The sequence below is a fragment of the Euleptes europaea genome, chromosome 3 (assembly GCF_029931775.1).
Source record: "Euleptes europaea isolate rEulEur1 chromosome 3, rEulEur1.hap1, whole genome shotgun sequence".
Lineage (NCBI taxonomy): Eukaryota > Metazoa > Chordata > Lepidosauria > Squamata > Sphaerodactylidae > Euleptes > Euleptes europaea.
This window is the reverse complement of record NC_079314.1, coordinates 2,632,192-2,656,163: the sequence shown is the minus strand read 5'-3', so window position 1 is coordinate 2,656,163 and position 23,972 is coordinate 2,632,192. Positions and strand designations below refer to the sequence as shown.

The window sequence follows — 23,972 nt, the reverse complement described above, 5'->3', positions numbered from 1 at the left end:
GGTGCAGGTATGATTGGGAGCCCCCCCACCACCACAAAAAAGAGGAAGGCAAGAAGAAATGAACAACTATTGGTAAAAGAAAAGCTGATGTTGCCAATGGGCATTGTCAAGGACAGCCAAGGGCCCAGATGTGATGGTGAATCAGACCTGCACTCCTGGCCTGTCCCATCCCTCCCCAACACGTTGCATATTCATCTGGCAATCTGTAGCTGGCAGCACATACTAGAATGGTACCCACTTTCTGGCTGACACACTTGCTAAAGAGTTTACCCACCACAGATATAGACTGCAAGCCACTCTAGGCAGAGGCCAATTCATAGGCTACTGGCACAGTTCACGCTGCTAGTACTAGCGTGCTGTGCTTGGGCTGCCAACCTCCAGGTGGGGCCCACAATTACTATTCGAGATGAGAGAGAACAGCTCCCTTGGAGAAAATGGCTGTTTTGGAGGGTGGATTATATGGTATTACACTCTGCTGAGTTTCCTCTCCTCTTGAGGCTCCACCTGCCCCAAATCTTCAGGAATGTACCAACTTGGGAGTTAGCAACCCTAGTGCGCCACCATGCACCCATATGAATGCATGCATCTGTCCCTACTTAGCATGGGAGCCATTCCAGGGGAGACCAGCTCGGCCATTATAGTTTCAGCAGCAACGTTAATGGTTATCTTGTATACAACACAGCAGGCAATATGGCTCTATTTCAATGCTTGACCAGCAGGAGTTTCTGAAACCAGCAAGAATGGTGGTGTCAGTTCTGTGGGGCAGGACGTCAGCAATATTTGTGTGCACTGATGTTGGCATAACTGATTCCCCCCCCCTTTCCTCCACAAAACGCTCAGACTTCATTCAAATCAATAACAGCCAGTTCCTAGACCTCATGAAGCAAGACTGCATTTAAGAAGTATCTGGAAAATAACCCTCGATGTTATGACTTGCTCTTCTACTTTGCATAGCTAACGGCATTCCTCCTTCATGGATTATTTTTCTGAATCTCCCCTGCCCCCAAATCTCACTTCCTTCCACTACACTATTACTGGTACAAGAATGGAGGAGGTGGCAGGGGGAGATCTATCTCCTGCCAAAAAAAAAAGCCCCTCTAAACATCTAGTTCAGACTAAAGTATGTGATTTGAGCATTTATGCAAAGTAAGAACATTTGCATAGATCAGTATGCATAAATATTAAGCCTAACACTTTGATTTCTTTTTTAAAATGCAGAGAGACGAACAACCCTGGCGCTTTTGAACAAGGTATCCATAGGGAAGCCAGAGTTTTAAATTCTACCAGGGGGCCAGAGGGAAGATGCCAGCATCTCAAGCAGCAAAATCTATGCAAAACCAAAACCTGAAAGGATTGCAGCGAAGGTCACCAATCTCCAGGGGATGGAGGGCAGGAGTTGTCCTGGAATTACAACTAATCTCCACACTCCTCTGCTCAGTTTCCCTAGAGGAAAGGGTGGACTCACAGCATCACAACTGCTAACCTCCCTTCCAAACTCCACCTTCTCCAAGCTCTACTCCCAAATCTCCACGAATTTCCCAAGAGTTGGCAACTGTAACTGCAGCTCATCCCAGCAAAAGCTGCCCTCTGCACTCCCCTTCTCAAGCCCACTTATAGAATCCACTGCCGGAATATTAAAAGGACAGCCCACTAACTTTAGACAAAGTTGTAGGGGAAGCACAAGCCTGTGGCTATCAGCTAGAATAGGCAAATTAGAACCTCCATATGCAGAGGCAGTAGAACATGAATTCACCAGAGACTGGGAATGAACAAGAGGACTTGCACCTGCTGAAAGGAACACCTGTATAGCAACCACCATGGGGGGTTGGGATGAAAACAAAACCCCGCTTCTCCTCCACCTACTCTGCCAAGCCGCACCTTCTGTTCTTGCTGTAAGCTGCTGCCTTGAAAGGGAACTCGAGCTTCCTCCTGGGGCAGACAGGTGGTCATGGAGATGCACAAACGCTGACAGCTCAGACCGGTTTCTGAACCGCCGCCAGCCGCTGCCAAGGAGCACATAAACACCTCCAGAAGGGGAGCAGTTTCAGAAACGGGTGGTGGTGTTCTTTAAAAACAGGTGCACTCCGACATAATGCAAGTTACGCTCCCATGCCAAGCCCCAAACCATTACCGCGCATCTTCCCCAGTGAAACACCCAGAGCAACCCCAAAGGTTGACCAAACCACGGTTGGTCCAGCACCTGGTTACCTTCGGCAACAATGCTGCGGCTGCCAGGAGTTCCCATGAAAAGAGGACCGGGGGAGGGGTGTGTGTGGATGCGGCCAAACAGACCGCTGGAAATGCCCTTTAAAGCGACCCAGGGGACTTGGATCCTGATAGCAGACACCCCCCATGGGAACGGACTCCAGGTGATTGTACCAGATCATCCTTTAGGGCTCCAAGGACTTAAACAGGAGTGGGATTTGGGGTGGGGTGGGGTGGGAAGGAAGCTTCTTATGCTCCGGCAAATGACACTCTGTTCTTGGCCAGGGTAGTAGTCAATCGTATATTTTATTTACATCCTGCCTTTATCTACAGTGGGGCCCCAAACAGCTAACACTGTTCTCCTCCGTTTTATCCTGTGAGGTAGGTTGAGGGTGTGTAACTGGCCCAAGGTATCCCTATCAAGAGTGCCCTCCAAAGTAAGCCCGCCCAATACAATATTAAATTGACTACTGAAAGTTTTCAACTTCATTTTAGCTTTTGATAGCTGTGCATAAAATGACACTTGGAGCTCCGGTGACAAAAATCCAGAGTCTGTCTTCTGATCAATTCAATTTGAAAATCATAGACCCTGCCCCGGCCAGTACTACAGAATGGAAACAAATACATTTTTTGGTATCCAATGCTCTCCGACGCGTTACCTACAGCACCTTGCGTGTGTGATCACACTGCTACCGACCTATGGCAATCCTGTAGGGTCTTCAAGGCAAGAGACATTCAGAGGCGGTATGCCATTGCCTGCCTCTAGTGTAGTAACTCTGGTATTGTCAGACTTCAGTACCTCGTTGCATACCCCTCGCTGACAGGTATTCCTCGGTGGTCTCCCATCCAAGTACTAACCACAGACGACCCTGCTTCACTTCCGAGATCGGGCTAGCCTAAACCGCTACAACCCATGGCCACATCCTGCCATCCAGCCAGTTGAAACTTGTCCCAGGGTGCATCTCATTTCTTTCCTAAATGCAAGTGCGTCTTTGCCGTGCAGATAAGTTGGATTCTCTCAACTGGAGCCTCCAGTTGGCAATTAATTCTATAACAAGAAGAAGGTTTTTAAATATTCATGCCACAGTGCCAGCCTGCAGAAGCAATGTCGTCAGGAAATGAGGGATTTGATGTCCCCGTGGTAACGTGGTAATGTGGCCTTCTTCTTCGGCGGTACCTGTTTCCCCAGCTCCCAAATCCCCGCTCGCCAGGTGAATCCGAAAGAGGCAGACGAGAGCCACGTTTTCCAGACGGCTTTTAATTACAACACAGAAGCAGAGACAACCCACCGGGGACAAGTGGGGAGGAGTACGAAAATAACTCTGTGCCTTTTTTAAGAAGACTGGGATAATTACAGGCAATGGCGGAGCGAGGAGGAGAAAAGAACTGCCTATAAGGCACAGCATGGGGGAGTGCATGAGAGAGGAAGAAAGTGAAGGAGGAACTCTCCCCCATACAACAGAGTACACCCCACCCCACACAAAAAATGGCAGATGATTCAGGGGAGATGTTATTCATTTGTTATTTATTTACTTCATTTACACCCTTCCCCCCCAGCTTCCTCTCCAACAGGGTCCCCAAAATGGCTTACGTCGCTCTCCTCTCCTCTGTTAGATCCACACAACAACCCTGCGACGCAGCTTAGGTGGAAAGTGTGCATCTGGCCCAAAGCGCATCGACGCTGGCTCGGACGGAGGGAAGGAAGCGAGGGGTGCCAGACCAGAGAATAAACAGGGGAGAGACAAATTTGGGGGAAGCTTTTTCGGAAATTTTTAAAAAAATGAAAACCAAGGACGGACAGTGTGAACAACACCCCCCCCCCCCCGCAGATCTGGCCTTGCTCTCCGGAGGAGGCAGTTATGATACAAAGGGCAGGCAGGTCTTGGTTACCCGGTCACAAGAGCAGGGGTGTGGGGAAGGGAGGGCAGCATTTTAACAGGGGTCTAGTCTGTTCCCCCCCCCCCAGCACTAGGCTGGGGGGGTCAGCACCTGCCACCACCACCACCACCCCCAGATTAAGAGCACCAGAAACCGAAGGACTCCCTTGGGAAGATGATCTCACAATCCCGAGGCAGGCTGCTCTGGCCTCCGAGGGCAGGGCCCACGAAAGATTTCTCCCCCGTTCAGAGCTGCCCCAAGACCATTCTGTATTTTTAAAAACACAGTCAGCTTTGCATCTCCTTCAACATTAAAAACAAAAATTAAAATCCCATTAAGGCAGCAGCAGGAACACATGACAGAAGAAGAGATCCTCCAGGAAAGGAGAATCCCCGGCTCTTTTCGTTTTTTAATCTTCCGGCAACTCCAACTTCGCAGGTCTCCCCACCCCCTGCTGATTTGAAAGGGAGTCTCTTATAGCTGCCTGGCCTTGCTAACAGAAAGGTCTTTCTCCCCTCCAATGAAGTCCAGCCTCAAAAGGGCCCATAAATTAAAAAATAGGGGTAGGGGAGTCTTAAGAATTTCTTTGGGAGGACCAAAGTTCCCTTTCTCTCCCCATGGAGGCAGCCGCTATGGACAAGGTTCACACATAGACGGCAGTCTTGGATATGATGGAGCCGTCGTGCTGGGACTCCATGTCGTCGTACTCGTAGCCGTGGGGGGAGGAGCCAAGCCGCAACATCGGCCCCAGCTGGTCGAAGTGCTCCTCCTCGTCCTCCAGGTGGTGGGGAGGGTAGCCGTAGGGCAAGCGACGCTCCTTACGCATCTCTTCTTCCTCCTCTTCTTCCTCCTCCTCCTCCTCTTCCCGCCCTCGTCCTGGAGCGGCTTTGAGAGGCCGGTCGAGTTCGGCAAAGGTGCGGACCGGAGGTGGGGCAGTCCCGTTGCCGAAGACCCGGGTCTTGGGGTCATAGGAGCCCTTGGTGGCCTGGAGGCGGCGCCGGCGGAGCACGAAGAAGAAAACCAGGGCTCCCAGGAGAGCCAGGGCTAGGATCCCCCCAACGACGGCCCCAGCCACAGCTCCAGCGCTGCCGCTCTGCCGCTTCGCTGGCTGGTCTGAGTAAAGAAAGCAAGATGGGGATGGTCACTCGAAGGGAAGTGCATCGGTAAGGAGAGCCAGCGCCGGGGAAGGGGCAGAGCGGCAGGTGGAGCCATGAAAATGGCACATGGCGAGGGGGGGGGAGAAGATGTCGCGGGGACCCATCGCCAGCCAGCAAGCCAAACGTGTCTCCTAGCCTCTTTGACGCAAGCCTGCCCAGACCATTCCTGGCGCCCCTACCCACAATGCACCTGGTTGCCGGCACATCCAATACCACACATGCCACAATGCAACAGGCCAACTGGATTTAATGACCCTTTTTGACCTCCTGTCCTACAATGCACTTCGTCTTCTAGTGCATCCCATCCCCCAAGACATGAAGACACGCAGAGCCATTGGCAAGTCTGGGAAAAGGGCAGCCGAGAATCCTTCCACCGGCACACACACACTCGAAATGAGGAGATGTGGCTCAGTTTGTAGAGCATCTGCTTGGCATGCAGAAGGTCCCAGGTTCAATCCCCGGCAACTCCAGTTAAAGGGACTAGGCAAGTAGGTAATGTGAAAGACCTCTGTCTGAGACCCTGGAGAGTTGCTGCCGGTCTGAGTAGACAATACTGACTTTGATGGACCAAGGGTCTGATTCAGTATAAGGCAGCTTCATGTGTTCATGTGAGCACTTTTTGCAGGGTTGATGGTGCAGAGTTCCGACATGTAGCAGCCCGCCTGGTTCTGTCCAACAACGGAGATGACACCCAGGGCTTCGGCTGGCCAGCTTCAGCTCTCAGCCCCACTCCATGTCCCCACCCTGTGCATTTTAGCTCTAGTTTTTAATACTTTGTGTATTTGGGGGCGGGGGAGAAAGACCCTAAAGCGCCCGCCTATCCAGACTCCCGCTTCCCATGCATTCCTTTACACATGACTTTATTATTTTGGTTGCCACCCCACCGTTCTCACCTCGTACAAAGATCACTTGCTCAGTCGACACCCTCCCGACTCTGTTGAGGGCGTGGCAGATAAAAGTGGTGTTCACAGAGGCGTCCACGTTTCGTACCACAAGCTTGTCCCCCTTGACAGCCACATTCTTTGGAAGGTGACCACTAGACCTGGTGAAGTGAGACATAGAGAGAAAGAGAGAAGAGGTTAAGCCGGCAAATACAACCTACACTCTAACCCAGGGGTATCAAACTCAATTGTTATGAGGGCCGGATATGACATAAATGCCACTTGGTCAGGCAGTGCTGTGCCTCACCAGCCCAGATTGAGAGCGCGGGGGCTGCCTCAGCTGGCAGATAAGATCTCTCAAGGGGCCGGATCCAGCCTGTGGCCTTATGTTTGACACCCCTGCTCTAACCACTACACCACCCAAGCTCTAAAGTTATCATTTTCACAGTACTAAATTTTGTCATCACTTGGGACAAGAAAAACCTTTTTATGAAAATAAAATACACAAAGAACTATTATTCTCTATCACATTTGCATTTACTTATCTCCCGCTTTCCCCCCCACAGTTGGGACTCAAAGCAGCTTAGAACATCCCTCTTCCTTCCTCCATTCTCCCACAACAACAATCCTGTGAGGTAGGCCAGGCTGAGAAGTTTGTAACGGGCCCAAGGCCACCCAGCGAGCTACCATGGTAGAAGGATTTGAATCCAGGTCGCCCAGGGTCCTACTCCACCAGTCTATCCATTACATCACGCTGTACGGACCCCAATTGCCATGTGAACAATTCCAGATACTTTTTTTGAGCTCACCCGTTTTGGCTCTCCCACTTCAACAGTTTCGATATATTGTCAGTTATATTGTCAGAGAAACGCCTCTTCTGTGCAGCCTGGATAAATGCCATCTGTACAGCTCTGGCCAGACCCTTGCCCAAATCACAAACTTTGTGCCAGCCCCCTGCTCCGAGTCTGGCACGCCCCTCTGCTGGAGCCCACATCCTTCTCCCCCGGGGTTCCCCCCAGCCATGAGTCAACTGAGGAGGATGGAAGGAAGTTTTTCTCCATTAAGCCCTGCACAATCATCCTGGCCTCATTCCACAGTGACGGAGTCAGCCGTTTCCCCCAACACTAAAGGAGAAGTGGTATTGGATCTCTCAGCAGAGAAGACGCAACCGGGACGGATGATCCCACAGTTCTTTGGAACAGATCCACTCATCCTGGTACACACCCAGTTGAATGCAGCCTGGTGGCCAAATATCGTGGCCTGCCTTGTGCTCAATGCCCCTCCTTTAACCTTTTTGCCAGGGGTGTCAAACTCATTTGTTACAAGAGCCGGATATGACATAAATGTCACTTGGTCAGGCCAGGCCAGATTGGGACTGAGGGGAGATGGCTGCCTTGGCTGCCCTGCGAGCCAGATGAGAGCTCTCAAGGGGCCGGATCCAGCCCCTGGGCTGTATGTTTGACACCCCTGCTTTTGGTAGTACCAGGTTTGAGTGTCCAGAGATTGTGCAGCCCTGTTACAGTGGAAACAGGTGCAGACAACTCAGGAAGGTTTGCATTTTCTGTAAAGCAAGTTTCTACTCCTCATGGACTAACAGGAGTAACCTGAAAAGTGGGGGAGAGAGAATATCACACAGTGAGCACGGGACTCAGACACTAGAGCGATCACACTAGCTACCAGTCCACTCTCGAGCCCAATTCAAGGTGTTGGTTTTGATCTTTAAAGCCCTACATGGCTTGGGGTATCTGAATGACTGTCTTCTCCTAGATGTTCCTGCCTGAGAATGAAGATCACAGGAAGAGGCCCTCCTGACTGTTCCACCAATCAAAGAAGCTCGTGTGGTGGGCACATGTGACAGGGCCTTTTTGGTGGCAGCCCCACAATTATGGAACAACCTCCCCAGGGAGGTGTGCTTGGCCCCCTTAATTTTGATCTTCAGGGGGCAGCTTGAAGAGGATTTTATTTAGGACTGCATTTGATTAATTTACTAACAGTCCTATAGAGTGATTTAAAATTTTATTCCTTTATGTATTTTACGTATTCTATGTATTTTATCTACTGTATATACTCTGGTATAAGCCGACCCCCCCCCCCCAAATTTGAGGCCAGAAAAGGGAATTTCTTATTGACCCGCGTATAAGCTGAGGGTCAATAAGAAATTCCCTTTACCGGCAATGCTGCGCTCTAAAATGGCGGCCGCCATTTTAGAGCGCAGGGATGATCTCGCCCCTGCCCCAGGTCACCCTCCCGCCGGCCTCCCGGGCCCTCCCGACCCACCCCAACCCACCCTGACCCCAGTGCCATACAAGGGGGGGAGGGGGAAGAGCCCCTGAACCCCCTACTCACCGGGAGAGCCAGCGAATCGGGGGCGGCGGCGCGGCCTTCCTGCGCCTACAGGAGGCCCCTCCAGGCTGCTGCCGGCCGGAGGAAGCCGCGCAGGCGCGGCAGCGGCGGCCCAGCCTGGAGGGGCCTCCGGCCAGCCCAGGAAGGCCGCTGCCGGCTGCAGGAAGGCGGGCGCGGCGGCGGCCCGGCCTGCAGGGGCCTCCTGCCGGCCCAGGAAGGCCGCTGCCAGCCGGGGAAAGGTGCGCGGGCCCGGCAGCGATGGCGGCGGCGGTAAGTTCCCCCCTCCCTCCTCCCCCCTCTACCGTATTGACCCGCGTATAAGCCGAGTTCGGCTTTCTCAGCCCTTTTTTTGGGCTGAAAAACTCTGCTTATACGCGAGTATATACGGTATATTGTAAGCCGATTTGAGCTCCATAAGGAAGAAAGGCGGCTAATAAATGTTTTAAATTAATAAATAAATTGTAGAGAACTCAGGCCATTTCTGTGCATTTAGAATTCCAGAGAAATCTTACCCAGGGAGAAGCTGTCTCTGTGCCCATTCATAGAATCATAGAGTTGGAAGGGACAACCAGGGTCATCTAGTCCAACCTCCTGCACAATGCGGGAAATTCACAACTACCTCCCCCCCACACACACACCCAGTGACCCCTACTCCATGCACAGAAGATGGCCAACATGCCCTCCCTCTTAAATCATTCTCCGTCTTAAATCAGGATCAACGGTACATAGCAAACAATTACCCCCTGTGAGAGAGCTGAACAGACTATTTATGTCCTCATTGGCCAGCTCCGTGCTTTGGTAGATTTGTATAAAACCGTGTCAGTCAGTCAAGTTTTATTTCGATGCTCTGATAAAACCATGTGTGCTTTTAAGCAGAAAGAAATGGGGTTGAGACTCACGTGGTCCAACTGAAGTTGGTGGGTGGGGGGTTCCCCATGGCGCTGCAGGTCAGCACAGCCTCCTCGCGACTCAAATACCAGTTGTCGTCGTAGCCTTGAATGACGACTTCGGGGGGGTCTGCATGGAAAGCCAAAAGAAATGCTCAGTGGTCAGCTGGGGGGAGTCACCAGCAATCATTCCTATCATTCCCTCATCCTGCCATGCTGCAAAACCCAAACTGTAACCAGGTCTCATTTTCACCCCCCCAAGTATTCCCTTGGCCAAAGGCGAAGCAGGGCAGGAAAGCGGAGGTCTTGGAGGGAGCATTTCTCACAAAGCCATGCTTTATCCTACAGTAGACCCTCGTCAATTGCAGGGATCTGTTCCTAGGATCTCCTCCAGCAGCAAAATTCGCAAATGCTGGCGGGCGGGGGCCTCTGCTGCAGCCCAGTAGCAAAACCACCAAATTTCCTGCAAAATCTAGTGATTATGAGTGTGGTGGGAGTGAAAACAGATGGAAGACCACATCATGTGGTCGGACCACAGATGAAATGAAAATTTGTGCAAATGCAAGGCATGAATGGCAAGGGTCTCCTGTATCCATCACCCTATTATGCCTCAAGGGTCATAGTGGGTATCAATACCCTTTTGTAATTTTTTAACAAGCTTTATGACCACTGTCGAAGGCTTTCACAGTCAGAGTTCATCGGTTCTTGTAGGCTATCCGGGCTGCGTGACAGTGATCTTGGTATTTTCTTTCCTGACATTTCGCCAGCAGCTGTGGCAGGCATCTTCAGAGGAGTAACACTGAAGGACAGTGTGCCCTTCAGTGTTACTCCTCTGAAGATGCCTGCCACAGCTGCTGGCGAAACTTCAGGAAAGAAAATACCAAGACCACGGTCACGCAGCCCGGATAGCCTACAAGAACCGATTTATGACCACTCTTCACAAGAATTTGGAATTTTGTGATTATGAAAATTGAGAGTGATTCTGTTATGGGTAATTCACTTAGAATATTCTTTTTTTTTTGTATCATATCATGACAGTTTGATTTTGCTTTTTATTAAGTGTTATGGATTCTCGGTAATTTATTTCTGTTGTTTAATATAAATAAATAAACAAAAAAAAGGGACCACCCCCACCTAGATAATTTCTGACCATTAAAATTAGGTTGTCGGCTCTTCAATGTAGGGACTGATTTTGTTCATATTCATTGCTCTGCAAATCTTCAGCAACTTAAGTCAACTGGTTAGAACAGGGGTATCAAACTCAATTGTCACTTAGTTGGGCCATGCCTCGCCAGCCCAGATCATGGGGGGGGGGGGGAATGCCTCAGCTGGCTCGTGGGTCGGATAAGAGCTCTCAAGGGGCTGGATCCGGCACGCAGGCCTTATGTTTGATACCCCTGGGTTAGAAGCTGAATATTTTCTTCTTCCCCTTTCGTCCAACCATCCCCAGTCTCCAAAGCCACTCACATAATATGGAGAGCGTGACTGGGACAGATTCTGGCTGCGCCAGGGCCTTTTGCTCGATGTGGCAGAAGATACGCTGATCGTTGGCCTCCTTGGTGGGCACCATCAAGTAGTGGCTGGTGACAGTCGCTGTGCCATTCGCGTTGGTCACCTCCGAAGTGGTGAAGTTGCCATTCAGGTACGACTGCCACGTGATGTGCGCAGCAGGCTTCCCATTGGCTGAGGTACAGGTAGCCACGGGTACCTGTGCGTTCCCGGCTTTCACTTCCAGGGCTTCTGCAAAGTTGGTGGGCTTGGCTAGACAGAGAGAGAAAAAGGGGAGTGAGTAACAGGTGGGGGTATGCTGCGGAAAACAGAGGCTTTTTTGGGTGGAAAGATAGCCAAATTGCAACAAGACAGTGTAAGAGGGTCGCCGCGATGGTCTTCTGTAGAACAGCTGGATTCGAGTCCAGCCGCACCTTAGAGACCAACAAGATTTTCAGGAATGAGCCTTCGAGCTCTCGTACCCCCCCCCCCCAAAAAAAACCTTGTTGGTCTTTAAGGGGCTGCTGGAGTCAAATCAAACTGCAACAAGGCTCACAACTGGGGAAAATATTACACCCGTGATTGTTCCCCTCCCCCACAATTACAGACACACTCCCCAAATCTCCTTCTCCCATATTCACACTGCTTATACAAGCGGATCCTTGCAAAATACCAATTTCCATGGCCAAAACAGTGCCTGCAATCTCCCCCGGTCAAGGTAATACTGAGAACTGGAAACCACTGAAGGGCTTCCAGTGAGTAACTGGAGGCTTAGGGTCCCAATCTAGCCTCCCCAGGACTTCCCACCTGGCACGGTGCACAGCACCCAGGGGCACAGGGTGTCCCCCTTTTCCGTGCACCGTAGCTCCTCTCTCTTATGGGAATCAAGACCGGGGGGGGGGGGTCGAAGTCAATCCATTCCATCAACTCCCCTTCCCCCCAAAAAAAGTATGGACTCCAGAGAGATCATGCAGAAGTTCATCTCCAGCATACCCTCATACAAAATCAACAGGTAAAGCTGTTCTCTGGACTCTACCACTTTGGGAGGGGAAGGAGTGGATGCGAATGACACCCCCCACCCACCCACCCCCAATGAAGGCAGGGAGAGTCACATTTGCCACCTGATGTTTCTAGGAGAAAGGGCAGGAGAAAAATGAAAACTTTCCTCCCAGGTAGGATTCAGTTTATGCCCTCCCCTATCGGTGGAAATGTAAAATTGGGTGATTCCTAATTTTGTTGGCCTTGGCTGTAAACATTTACTCTGTATGGCCAGTTTCTGTTTTACCTGTTTTATCTGGCATACTAGCCGGAAATAAAAAATTTATTTATGCCTTCCCCCACCACCACCATTGGAATGCGTCATTCCACAAAAAGCTCCACCCCAAGATCCTGCTGGCTGCAGAAACTGCCCCTCTTGCAAATAGGATTGAGATGCCTAAAGGGATCCACCTTGGAGTCACCTGCTGGTCACCTGCAGGTGTGTGTGTGTGGGGGGGGGGTTCAGGTGCCTTTTGCTGTTCCTAGGAGCTGAACTGCCAATTAGGCTGGGTCTTCCAATGCCTCTATTGCTATTCACACTGGAGGGGAATATGTTTGTGTGTGTGTGGGGGGGGGGAGTAAAGAGCCTTGCCCCATGCGTACTGGCAGGTGGAAACATTGGTGCCAGCCAGTCAACACTCAATCAAAATGAGCACCCCGTTAATGTTTACGCAGCACAGTTAGGTTTCAAGCTTCAGGTACTGGATGTGAAAGTTAACGGCTAGGATTTATCTTTAGGTACTTGAAAGACAGCCTGATATTTCCTCGTCCCTCACCCCACCCCACCGCCGGTTCTGCTTCTCCATAGCAACACTCTTCTATCTTCCAAAGCTAAGAAAGGCTGCCAAGCTGGCGGGCAAAGGAGCACCGCAGCGATATTATGAATAATACTGACACTATCATAATATGAAGTGATGGTATCTCATGTTATCCTTCCTGACTTTAAAGTAATTCAGATTTCCTAACAGTTTGGAACTCTTTGGGGAGGTTCTTCTGGAAAAGAAAAACGTTGGTGGGAAATGAGAATGGATTTTAAGTTTCCCCCCATTAAAAATGAGGGCTAGAAACGTACTACTTAGCATAATTTTGCTGGTTTTGTGGGGAGGGGCAAGCAAAGGGTCTATTGCCAATACCAGAAGCCTGCTGGGCTCAGCTTTCTAGGAAGCATTGCTTGCATTTTTTCAAGTGTACCTTTTTTGGTGATAAAGGCCAGAAATTGAGTGTCTTGTTTTTTTGTTTTTTTTTAAAGGCTCAGATCCTTCTCAACATGAATTTTGCAATTCCACATTCCCTGTTGCCTAGAATCAGGGCACCCACATATCCCCATGACTGGCTTTCACAACTGATGAAAGTTTTTTCTTTTTCATTTACTTTGCATTCTTAAATTTCTTTTTATATTATTTATGGAAATGAGATTGCTATTGCATCTGTAAAGGACTCTATAATTATAAATAAAATAATTTTCTAAAATTAAAAAATAATTAAACATCCCACAAGAATCTGACATGAACTGAGGACCCTTTACTGCAGCATCAAAACCCATTTCACAAGCACTACATTCTTAGGGTTGCCAGGTCCCCCGTCTCCCCTGGAGGGAGGTTTTTGAGGCAGAGGTAGGGAAAGATCGCGCTGACAGTTCCGTTACAACTGGAAGTGCTACATCGCAAAGGGGCCTTTGAAGTTTGAGTGGTAGACGGCCCCTTGCGAGGTGGCACTTCCGGGTAGCCAGGTGGATTGGCGGGGGTTTGCCCACCACCACCTGGCACTTGGTAACCCTATCCATTCTGATACAATTTTCCAGCATGCCTGTGCTTACACACTACCACTACAGAAAGGACTGTACGAGCACTAAAACAAAAAAGACATGGTAAATGGATTGTTTAGATAGCCGAAATAAAGAATAGATAAAGAGTGTCCGGCTGCCCTCCACCAGGGCCGGGGCTTTCTCTGCCCTGTCCCCTGTCTGGTGGAACAGTCTCTCTAATGAGACCAGGGCCCTGAGGAACCTTAAGGAATTCCACAGAGCCTGAAAGGCAGAGCTATTCCGCCAGGCCTATGGTTGAGGACAGCTACAGTATTCCCTCAGTGCTGACCTCCCTACCCCCCCACCCCCTTGTTCTGTGAATTTATCACTGACCCTTATGTAGGGGGACCTTTCCGCTCGCAGGCCCTGCGGCAGCATATCGACTACAAAGGAGCACCATCTTATTTATTTATTGTTGAGGCCATTTATTGATGATGTTTTGGTGCTGGTTTCGATTTATTATGGGAACTGTTTTAGCGTGATTTTATTGTAACTTTTATTGTATTTATTAGCAATTCTGTTGTGAACCACCCTGAGCCCAGCTTTGCCACGGAGGGCGGAATATAAGAATAAAATAAATAAATAAAATGTATGGCGCCATTATGATGATAATGTTGCTAAGTAGTCAAAATGGATTTTGGGGGGAGTAAATACTCCATAAAGTTTACTTCTAAAAAACAATTAAACTGGTAAGTTTTATATATCACTGATCTCCCAAGCTTCCAAGAGCTAAATGTACAGTGAATGTGGGGGCTGGTAGAGGGGTCCCTCACCTCCAGGGAGCCCCTTCTCTGGTTCAATTTAAAAGCAGAAACAAGGGCCCTTAATGACAACACAGTGCCTTCCCTGTGCGAGAGAGCGCACCAGTCATTTTGAACACAATGTATTGTCGGGTCTCAGTAGCCCAAAGCCCTTCCAGGTGGTGGAGGGTGTGTGTGTGTGTGTGTGTGTATACTCAGCTGGGTAACAGTTTATTACCGTTTTTATATGCTCCCAGGTTTCAGATATGAACTGTCCATAATTAATTCAAGGAATTAGGATATGCCGTTACTTCGCAGTGCTGGAAAGCAGGAGCAGGGGAAAGTGTTCTAAGCGGCTTGATAACTAAAACAGCCCCAAGGAGCCAATTTTAAAAATGTACAGATCCTCTCCTGTCAGAACACAGTCAGATGAAGACAATCGGCATCTCCAAAAATATCACACAGAATTAGGAGGGAGCCCAGTCATTGTTTGGGGTTACGCAGAATGGACAGGATCAAGTATCCCCCACCCCGTAAGAATAGGCACATGCAGCAAGCTCAGATGCTACACCATCTTACGAGGAGTGCTGCCAAGCTGAGAAGCAAATTTCTTTCCTTCTTTAACACCCTGCCTTTCCTCTCCCAGTGGGGACCTAAAATGGCTTACATTATTCTCCTCTCCCTCCATTTTATCTCCACAACAACTCTGTGAGGTAGGTCAGGCTGAGGGTGTGTGGCTGGCCCCAGGTCAGCCAGCAAGCTGCCACGGCAGAGTGGGGATTCGAACCTGGGTCTCCCAGATCCTAGTCTGACACAGTAACCACGACACCGCACCAGCTGTGTGTGCACATGAAGATTTTAAATCTGTTTCAGAGAACCATTAGAAGTTGGTCAAGAATTCACCGATTAGCAGAATCGCAGATAAGTTTCCCAGAAAGACACCCCCGACTCACTTGACCTTGCAAATGCACAGGGGCAGGAAAACAATGTTGAGTCAACAGGCCTCACCAGCACCTACAAGAAAAGTTACTATGCACCCGGGAATGTTCTGGAATGTACCCCAGCTCAGCAGCAGACGAAGATGGGAAAGTAGACTGAAAAGCCACCAGACTGGACTGACAGAACAGGAAGCAGAGAAGACTACAGTACAGATCCTTACTAAACCATGAAGCTCTTTGGTCAGCCTTGGAAGAGCAAGCCTACCTTACAGGATGGTTGTTGGGGGAAGGGAAGGAAACAGAGAACCTATGTGCCCTGCTCTGAACTTGAACGGCTTTCAGAGCAGCAGGAATCCTGGTGGCTACCAGTCCCCATAGCCAGATGCAGAAATGCTCCGTTCAGCAGCTTTATGCTACCAACTGTGGGGTGAAAAGCCCCGACTTTTAGGCTGTCAATGTTGAAAGTGTCAGAGTGGTGTAGGGGTAAGGGATTTACACTAGCATCCAGGAAAACCTGGGTTCAGATCTCCCTTCTGCAATGAAGCTTGCTGATTGATCTTGCGTCATTCTCTTACAGCGTAACCTACCACATATTGTAAGGATGAGAACCACATATGCCACTCTGAACTCCATGGAGGAAGTATATTTTAGTATACAGCCTTGTGGTGTGGTTAAGTTTTCCCTTTTGTAACTAAGCTATCAGCCTGCACAGATGGCCAGCCTGCCTGGGAACAGCTTGACCACACACCCAGGCTCCAACCCAAGCAAGCGTGCGTTCTCACAGCAGAACCCGAGTCCTTACCCAGTATTATCAGGTGAGTGATGCCATCCTCGTTCCCCAGTGGGTATGTGGCAAACTCGCAGGTGTAGATGCCCTCGTCGCTCATGCGCAGGGGCCCGATGACCAGGGTGGCATCCTGCAGGGACTGAGCCTGGAAGCGGATCCGCCCGCTGCCCTTCTCCATTGGGTAGCTGGGCCCGTGGTCTGGGTGGTAGACTGCCACGTTTTGCTTCTTTGTCCCCGCCTCCTTCACCCAGGTGACCTGGCTGACCTTGATGTCGGGGCTGGTGTTTGCAAAATTGCAAGGCAGGGTGACCTCTTGCCCCACGTAGCCTGTGATCTCATCCTGAACCTTCACCCTCTGGGCAAGTACAACTGGAAAAAAGAAAGGGGCCAAGAAATTAATCCTTCTATGTACACGTATGGCTTTGAGCAGGTTTGTGTCTTACCAACCACATGCATGATCGCCTGGGGAAATGGAAAAAATTGCCTCCAGGAGAGTGGACAGAAGACCATTGTACAACCCACCATGCCTTCCCCTTCCCCTCCCTCCTGATAAGGCCACAGATCATTAACATTTAATAAGCATGGGCAGGTGGGCTAATGAGGGAAGGCCTCATGGTATAGCCCAAGCACATCAGATTTCAGCAGGGTGGGATGAGAGACCACCAAGGAAGACTCCGCAGAGGAAGGCAATTGGCAAACCGCTTAATCACTTGCCTTGAAAACCCTTATGGGGTGGCCATAAATTGGCTGTGACTTCATAGCACTTTACACACACACACACACACACACACATATACGGGCTAACATATGTTGTAGATTTTATTCCTGAGGCAGCAACTATGGAACTGAAGGATGCTTGCAGTTTCATGGTCGTTGGGGGAGGGGTCCCCCATTTTTGATGGCAATGTACACTCCAAAGACAACACATAAGTCTCTGAGTGGAGGGGCGGTGTGGGGCTGGACTTCCTGTTCCAAAGACTAGCCCTGATACCATCTCTGGACATGTGGATCCTTTTACAAGAGGCTGTAGATGGTTATAGTTAATTGCCAGGCACACATTCTGTTTGTGCACCACTTTATGAGAACTTGCTTCAATTCCTGGTATGCCAAATCCAACCAAGTATTTATTTAGAAGCCTGCTGGGTGACCTTGCACTAGTTACAGTTTTCTCTGAACTTTCTCAGCCCCACCAACCTCACAAGGTGTCTGTTGTGGGGAGGGGAAGGGAAGGTGATTGTAAGCTGCTCTGAGACTCCTTAAAGGTAGAGAAAAGCAGGGTAAAAAAACCAACTCTTTCTTCGGACAAAGGGAGCTTTGACACTTGAAAGCTCATATCCCCACTCATTCATAACTGGGGGGGGGGGGGAGAGAGAGGACGCTTCTCATTTTCCTGTCCCATTTTGCTTCAACTCCACAAAATTCACCCCAGCCCCCAGCTCCCCAAATAACTTGTGCAAACCCAGACAAGCCTGGCTAAGACACAGCTCCGTGAAGGCAAACAGGTCTTCAGGATGCGAAGCAGTGAAAGGAATCCCCAACGCAGCTGCTTCTTTTATTTTTCCAGGGGCAGAGCAAGATGTTCGCCTCCCCACCACCACCAGTCACCACCAAGAGCCTCTTGGTCTTCAGGCCAAGAGACCCAGGCCGGAACAGAGGTCGCACCCGCTCTGCCTCGCCAGCCAGCCGCCTACCCAATAATAGGGACCCCATCACATCCTGTATTGGCTGCCCTCTTCGCCTCCTTTTCCTCAGAAGAATGCCTGCAGCCCCCATGCCCGCTTCCACAGAAAGCACATGCTGTTCTGCAGCCACCAGTTGGGGGGAGGAGAAGGGGTGCACAGCAGATCCCTTGAAGAGATTCTGGAAACTTTTTCCAAATGGGAGTTGGGATTTCTTTTCTTTTTCCTTCTGGGGGTGGCATGATAGGATTTCACAGAGGAAAGTTGAAGGAATAAGGGCACGCTGCAAATAGAGAAAGGAAAGAATCCTTCGCATTTAAGGATAGCCTGATCTCATCAGGTTTGAAGCTAAGCAGGGTCAACCCTGGTGAGTACTTGGATGGGAGACCACCAAGGAAGTCCAGGGTCGCCATGCAGAAGAAGGCCAATGGCAAAACACCCCTAAACTGTCTCTTGGATTGAAAAGCCCATGGGGTCACCTTAAGTCAGCAAAAAAAGGTGAATGTGCAGCGTACTGAAAGTACATTAGGAGAAAGATATTTTGAGAGCAATGTGGAGGGGGGAGATCTCAGGCTCTGCTTTGCTGAGTGGTGATGGATCCATGCTGCAGAGGATCATTTCCTCTTAAAGAATCTCCCAGCCCCTGCTAGCTGAACGATCTCTCTAGAAGTCTGCTGACCACATCGAGCTTGACCGACTAATGGTCTGATGTGGATAGTGGGTTTTATTGCTTAGCTAATACTAAAGAGCAGGCAATAGAATACACAGTGTAGTTAGGGTTGCCAACCTTCAGGTATGGCCTGGAGAATTCACAAAATTACAACTGACCTCCAGGCAACAGAGATCAGTTTCCCCCAGAGAAAAGGGCTGCTTTGTAGGGTGGATTGTATGGCATAATACTCCACTGAGGCCCCTCCCTCCCCTAACTCCACCCTCCTCAGGTTCCACTCACAAATCTCCAGAAATTTCCCAGCATGGAGTTGGCACAACCCTAAGTGTAGTACAACAGGATAGTAAAGCTGGATCATAACCTAGGCTAAGATAATCCAGAATCAATGTTTAAACAGCTATTCCCCTCCCACAGATAAAGCTAATGAGGTAAGATGGTCACCTGCAGGTTAGCCTCACTATCAGGTAGACTGTGCCTGGGCATGGAGGTTCACATTCACTGCTAAGTCCTGGGTGGGTCGGTTCCATTAGAAACGCCTGCAGCACACATCACAAGCAGAGCCACCCAAAATGTTAGCAAAGCTCTGAGCCTCTTCAGAAGGGACCGGCCCTGCTACATGGTAGATGCTGGTATAAACAGGGTCAAGCCTGCCCAACAGCCCGCAGGCCTTTGGGCTGCAGCTGAGCCATCTGCATAGAAATCGGTGACTAATTTGACCATAGCTTCTTAAATGGGATTGCAAAGGAAAACCAGCCGAGTTGGGCAGACTTGCCCCACCCGACAAGAGCAGAGCTCATGTGAAGCTGCTGACTTGCCCACTCAATTAAATGGGCCTCCTTACTGGGCGTGCACACCAAAGGCCCACAACCCTTTTCTGCAACTAAAAAAAAAAGCAGGCATTCTCCTTTGTCCTGCGTTTATGACTCCAGCAAATTTTTAAAAGCTGGCTGCAGAATATACACTGCTTCCTCCCCGCAACATAAAATTATTCCCAAGAAGTGGGCAATTTACTTAGATTTTTCATCCCATCCTTCCTCCAATGGAGAATGGGTTGGTGCAGGTAAGCTACTACTCTTTATTTTATCCTCACAACAGCCCGGTATGGTAGGTTGGGTTGGCAGAGACTGACAGCAGCTGCAAGGGAGATCAGGGATTTGAACCCGAGTCTCTTCTGTTGCAATCTGACATTCTAACCACTGTTCTGCACTGGCTCTCTAGAGAATCTTGTCCCACCTGACAATCAATCCTGAAAGGGTGCCTTGCCCACAGCTACAGGGCTGTGGTACCTAAAAGGTGGCAATGCTAGCCACACAGAGGTGGATGTAAAGGGGCGGTTTTGTATCTTGGAACTGATTTACGAAGGCCAGGGGGCAGAGAGTCACTAAGACGGCACCGGGGGTCAGGAGAATGCTTAAACTGGGAGGTACAATGGAGAATTTTCTTCCGGGACTCAAAAAAAGCAGCACTCGGAAGTTGTCAGTGTCCACACCAATGAGACCCTGCTTTGAGGTGCCAGCCATGGTTTGGATACAGAGCGAAGGAACAAGCACATAAGAGAAATATCATTGTAACACACTGTTTCCCGTGGGCAGCCGGGTGTTAACGGAAGAATAAAACCTGACTCCGGTAGCACCTTAAAGACCGACATCGTTTTCCAGGGTGTGGCCTTTTTTGTGAGTCAAAGCTCACTTCATCAGACACAAATGAGAATAAAGGTCTATCAGCCCATATATTGGTGGTTCCTGGCCTGAGAAGCGTCTGGCTGTCCTCAACCAGGGCCGGGGCTTTTTCGGCCCCGGCCCCAGCCTGGTGGGGCTCTCTCTGATGAGAACAGGGCCCTGCGGGATCTTACTCAGTTCCGCAGAGCCTTCAAGACTGAGATGAGGGCAGCAAAGGTTTCCCATCAGAGCTGGCCTCCTGTGTCCTCCCCCCACCCGCCTTCCACCTCTTTATTATTCAAGTGTGGGGAGGGGGGGGTCCCTTCTGAGTTGGCCCCTGGGCACGAAAGTTGAGTGCCATCTGCCCATGTTTTTAGCTGTTTTAACAGAATTGTTGGTTTTAACTATATTGTATGGATTTGGATGTTTTTATTGTATTCCTATGATATGTGGTTACTCGCCTTGAGCCTGGCCTTGGCCAGGATATAAATCCAATAAATAAAGACAATATAAATAAATAAATAAATATCCAGGTCAGAAGGCTGGGGGGTGGGGTGGCCAAGGGCCACTTGGAGCCAGGATGCAGAGAGGGATGGTGCAAAATGTAATTTGCTTGATTAGAGCTGGGAAGTCCACACAGGTCAGAAATGCAGAATATACCAGGAGACACAACGCCGATTCTGTGAACTTAGGCAGATCATGAGAGGGAGGGAAGGAAGGGTTGCGTCAAGGTTTGGTTCTTATGGCCCTTTCTTACATGCCCAGCCCAGGGTAATGCCAATCACCACCCTGGGGTCAAGGAAGCAATTTTCCTCCAGGCAATATTGGCCAGGGATCCTGGAGGGTTTTTGTTGCCATCTTCTGGGCACTCAGTAGGGCTCACTGGGGGTGTGGGGGGGGGCAGGTAGTTGTAAATTTCCTGCATTGTGCAGGAGGTTGGACTAGATGACCCTGGTGGTCCCTTCCAACTCTGATTCTTTGAGTCCATGACGTGCCCCTTAATACCCAGTTTGATTTGGGAAATCCATCCATCTCTGCTTCCTGGGTGGGGCCAGCCCTGCTCTCAACACCAAACGTCCAGGAGCCTTACACGGAGGGCAGGGGCCAGTGGTGCAGAAGGCCCCGCCGTACACTCAAGATGCTGCTACATAGGCTGTTACCACACTAGGTATTCCCAGCAATGTATCAAGAGTTTGGAAATGTTATAAAAAACATCGCTTTGAAAGGGTTTTTGGATGCCTCGGCTAAAAAATGATTGGAAGACGTCTTCACAGCTAAAGGGGCCAAACAAAGTACGAACAGTATTTTTTGTAACAGTTTCAAACTCTTAATACATCGGTGGGAATACCTAGTGCGGTCACAGCCACTGACGTAGGATAGTCCACAAAAAACAGGGTGGAGAGTCTCTCTACTACTAGGGGGTCCCTCGGCCTCAGATGCTGGCTACACCCAGCATTGCTCATAACTGGAGGTTGGCTTCCCTTTCAACACCCGTTCATTCTCACACCCAAGTGTGAACAGGTTCCAATTCACCATGCCAAAAACAGTCCAGGGTGGCCAACCCGTTCGCTCAGCCTGCGACTGCAAAGACACAGCTGACTGCCTGGAAGGAAAGCCAATGCGGCCGGCAGTCTGCGTCGCAGGCTGTAACTAGCGCCCATTTAGCCCCGCGGCCAAGCTTTTGACCTCAGAACCAATGCGCACAAGAATGCCACTTCATTCTAGCAATTACGAGCAAGTCCACATTCACTGATACAGAGTACAAAATCTTTGCAAACCCACTGATGTGGGACCCAACTGTCTGGGCTGGCAGGCAACACCGAAATCTCCCACTACAGAGGAGGAGGAGGAGGAGAAGAGAGTTGGTTTTTTTAACCCCAATTTTCATTACCTTTTAAGGAGTCTCAAACCGGCTTACAATCACCTTCCCTTCCTCTCCCCACAACAGACACCATGTGAGGTAGGTGGGGTGAGAACTGGGACTGGCCCAAGTTAGGGTCCGCCGCTCATGTGGAGGATCAAACCCGGTTCTCCAGATTAGAGTCTGCTGCTCTTAACCACTACACCACACTGGCTCCCCACAATCCATTGCTTCTAGGAAGGAATACTCACCCTTGGAAAGAGCTTTAAAGGGGAAGGGAAATGAGCATAGTGTGAAAAAGAGGGTTTTTCTGCTCCAAACCATTACAAAACTGAAGCCACACAAAAAAAGGGTCAGCCCTCTTTACAGTGCCAAACTGGGTTCCCCACTGCATCTCCAACTGTCAACTTAAGATTAGTAGGAGCACATTGAGAATCTCTGGCTGCCCAAGAAAAGCACTCCCGATAGTGGCCGTGCACCAGACAAGGATCTCTTCCGACGGGCAGGCCATGAATAAGTAAAAAGAAGAGAGCGTGCAGATTGAAGAGTGCTGGCACACTGGGCCCCTGGAGGGCAAGGCACACGCAGGGATGCAGGCAGGGAGACTCTTAGCACCAGGATCTGGGCTCCCTGGGTTACAATGGCAAATCAAGCCGCGCTCCATTTAATGCACACCCCTGCGCCCATTTTGTTCGCTGCGCTCGCCGGCTAAACGGCGAAAATGGATGCTTCCCCCAGGAACTCTGCTGTAGCCACAAAAAACTCAGTGAGGAAAAATGTATATAACGCGAAAGCTATCAAGGCAATGATGGATGCTGCCATAGTCCAGCCTCAGGGGCAGGGTGTGCATGCGCACATTCTTGCGCATTAGTGTAAACTGCCGATTGCCGCAATTTCACTAGAAACCAGCTCTGCATATAATTTTTCATATTCCAGTTCAATCGGATAGTAAATTGAAGGAGGATAAAGCTATATGGGGCCTGGAGCCCTTGCCTTTTGATCTTTACCTGCCCCCCACACAGCTACTTCTGGCTTTCGACATGGCCCATGCATTCTCAAACTCATTTCTCCACAACCCAGGGAGGCAGGTTTCTTTACCATGAGGGCTAGAAACTTAAGAGACAGGTTCTCAAAAAGCCGAATTCCGCAACAGATGCCAAAATCCACAGTTGGTGGCACAGTTATGGACCCATGGAATCCACCCAACCCTGCCTATGCCCTTCCTGGACACACACACACATCTCCCATCCTTCCTCAATGGCCCAATCCTGCCCCCAAAAGAAAGCCACCAATGAAGAATCCAACATAGTCTTAACCTCAGAAGCAACGCGAACCATTCCAGCAGAGCGGAGGGGGTGGGCACGTGAGATCAGGAAGAGAGACCCCGGTTGCAAGGTAAGAGCAGTGTTTTGAGCGGTAGAAATGCCTTTTGAAATAAGAAATAAAAGTAGTTCTTTGCATTTCTACCATTCAAAACACTGCTCTTATCTTGGTAATCCATGCAATATCACCTGCAGACAGGCCAGAAGCACCACTGCACACAGCCCAGCTGAGGGATGGCAGCTTCCCTAAGGCAAACCAGCAAGTTCCTGGCTTAGCCAAGCCATAAACTGGGGACTTCTAGACCAGGGGCATCAAACTCATTTGTTACGAGGACCGGATATGACATAAAAGTCGCTTGGTTGGGCCAGGCCATGGGTCCCATAAAATTTAATACCAGGCACCAGAGATACAAACTTTATAGAAGACACAGGCAAAGCCCATTAATGATATTATTTTTAACTTCATTTTTACTTAAAATACAAACATGCTTAAAACTATAACAGTTTTGCAATAATTTCTTTTATTTATCAGTCTTTGATAATTGACCCCTCGGGACTGGGGGTGAGTGGGTGGCTGCCTTGGCTGGCTCGTGGGCCAGATAACAGCTCCCAAGGAACTGGATTGGGCCGGCGGGC

General features: G+C 49.8%; 2 protein-coding genes across 2 annotated transcripts in view; both read right to left on the bottom strand.

Annotated features, from left to right (window-relative positions):
* Positions 1-23,972, bottom strand: part of APOE (apolipoprotein E) — a 276,148-nt gene that overhangs the window by 221,528 nt on the left and 30,648 nt on the right. The gene's annotated exons all lie outside the window — the stretch shown is intronic.
* On the bottom strand, positions 4,719-23,056 carry NECTIN2 (nectin cell adhesion molecule 2). The gene is made up of 6 exons (XM_056847780.1): positions 23,022-23,056; positions 16,162-16,550; positions 10,819-11,112; positions 9,364-9,481; positions 6,134-6,282; positions 4,719-5,196 (listed from the first exon to the last, which is right to left on the bottom strand). The coding sequence occupies exons 1-6, from the start codon at positions 23,054-23,056 to the stop codon at positions 4,727-4,729; spliced, it is 1,455 nt and encodes a 484-aa protein (XP_056703758.1). The 3' UTR covers positions 4,719-4,726.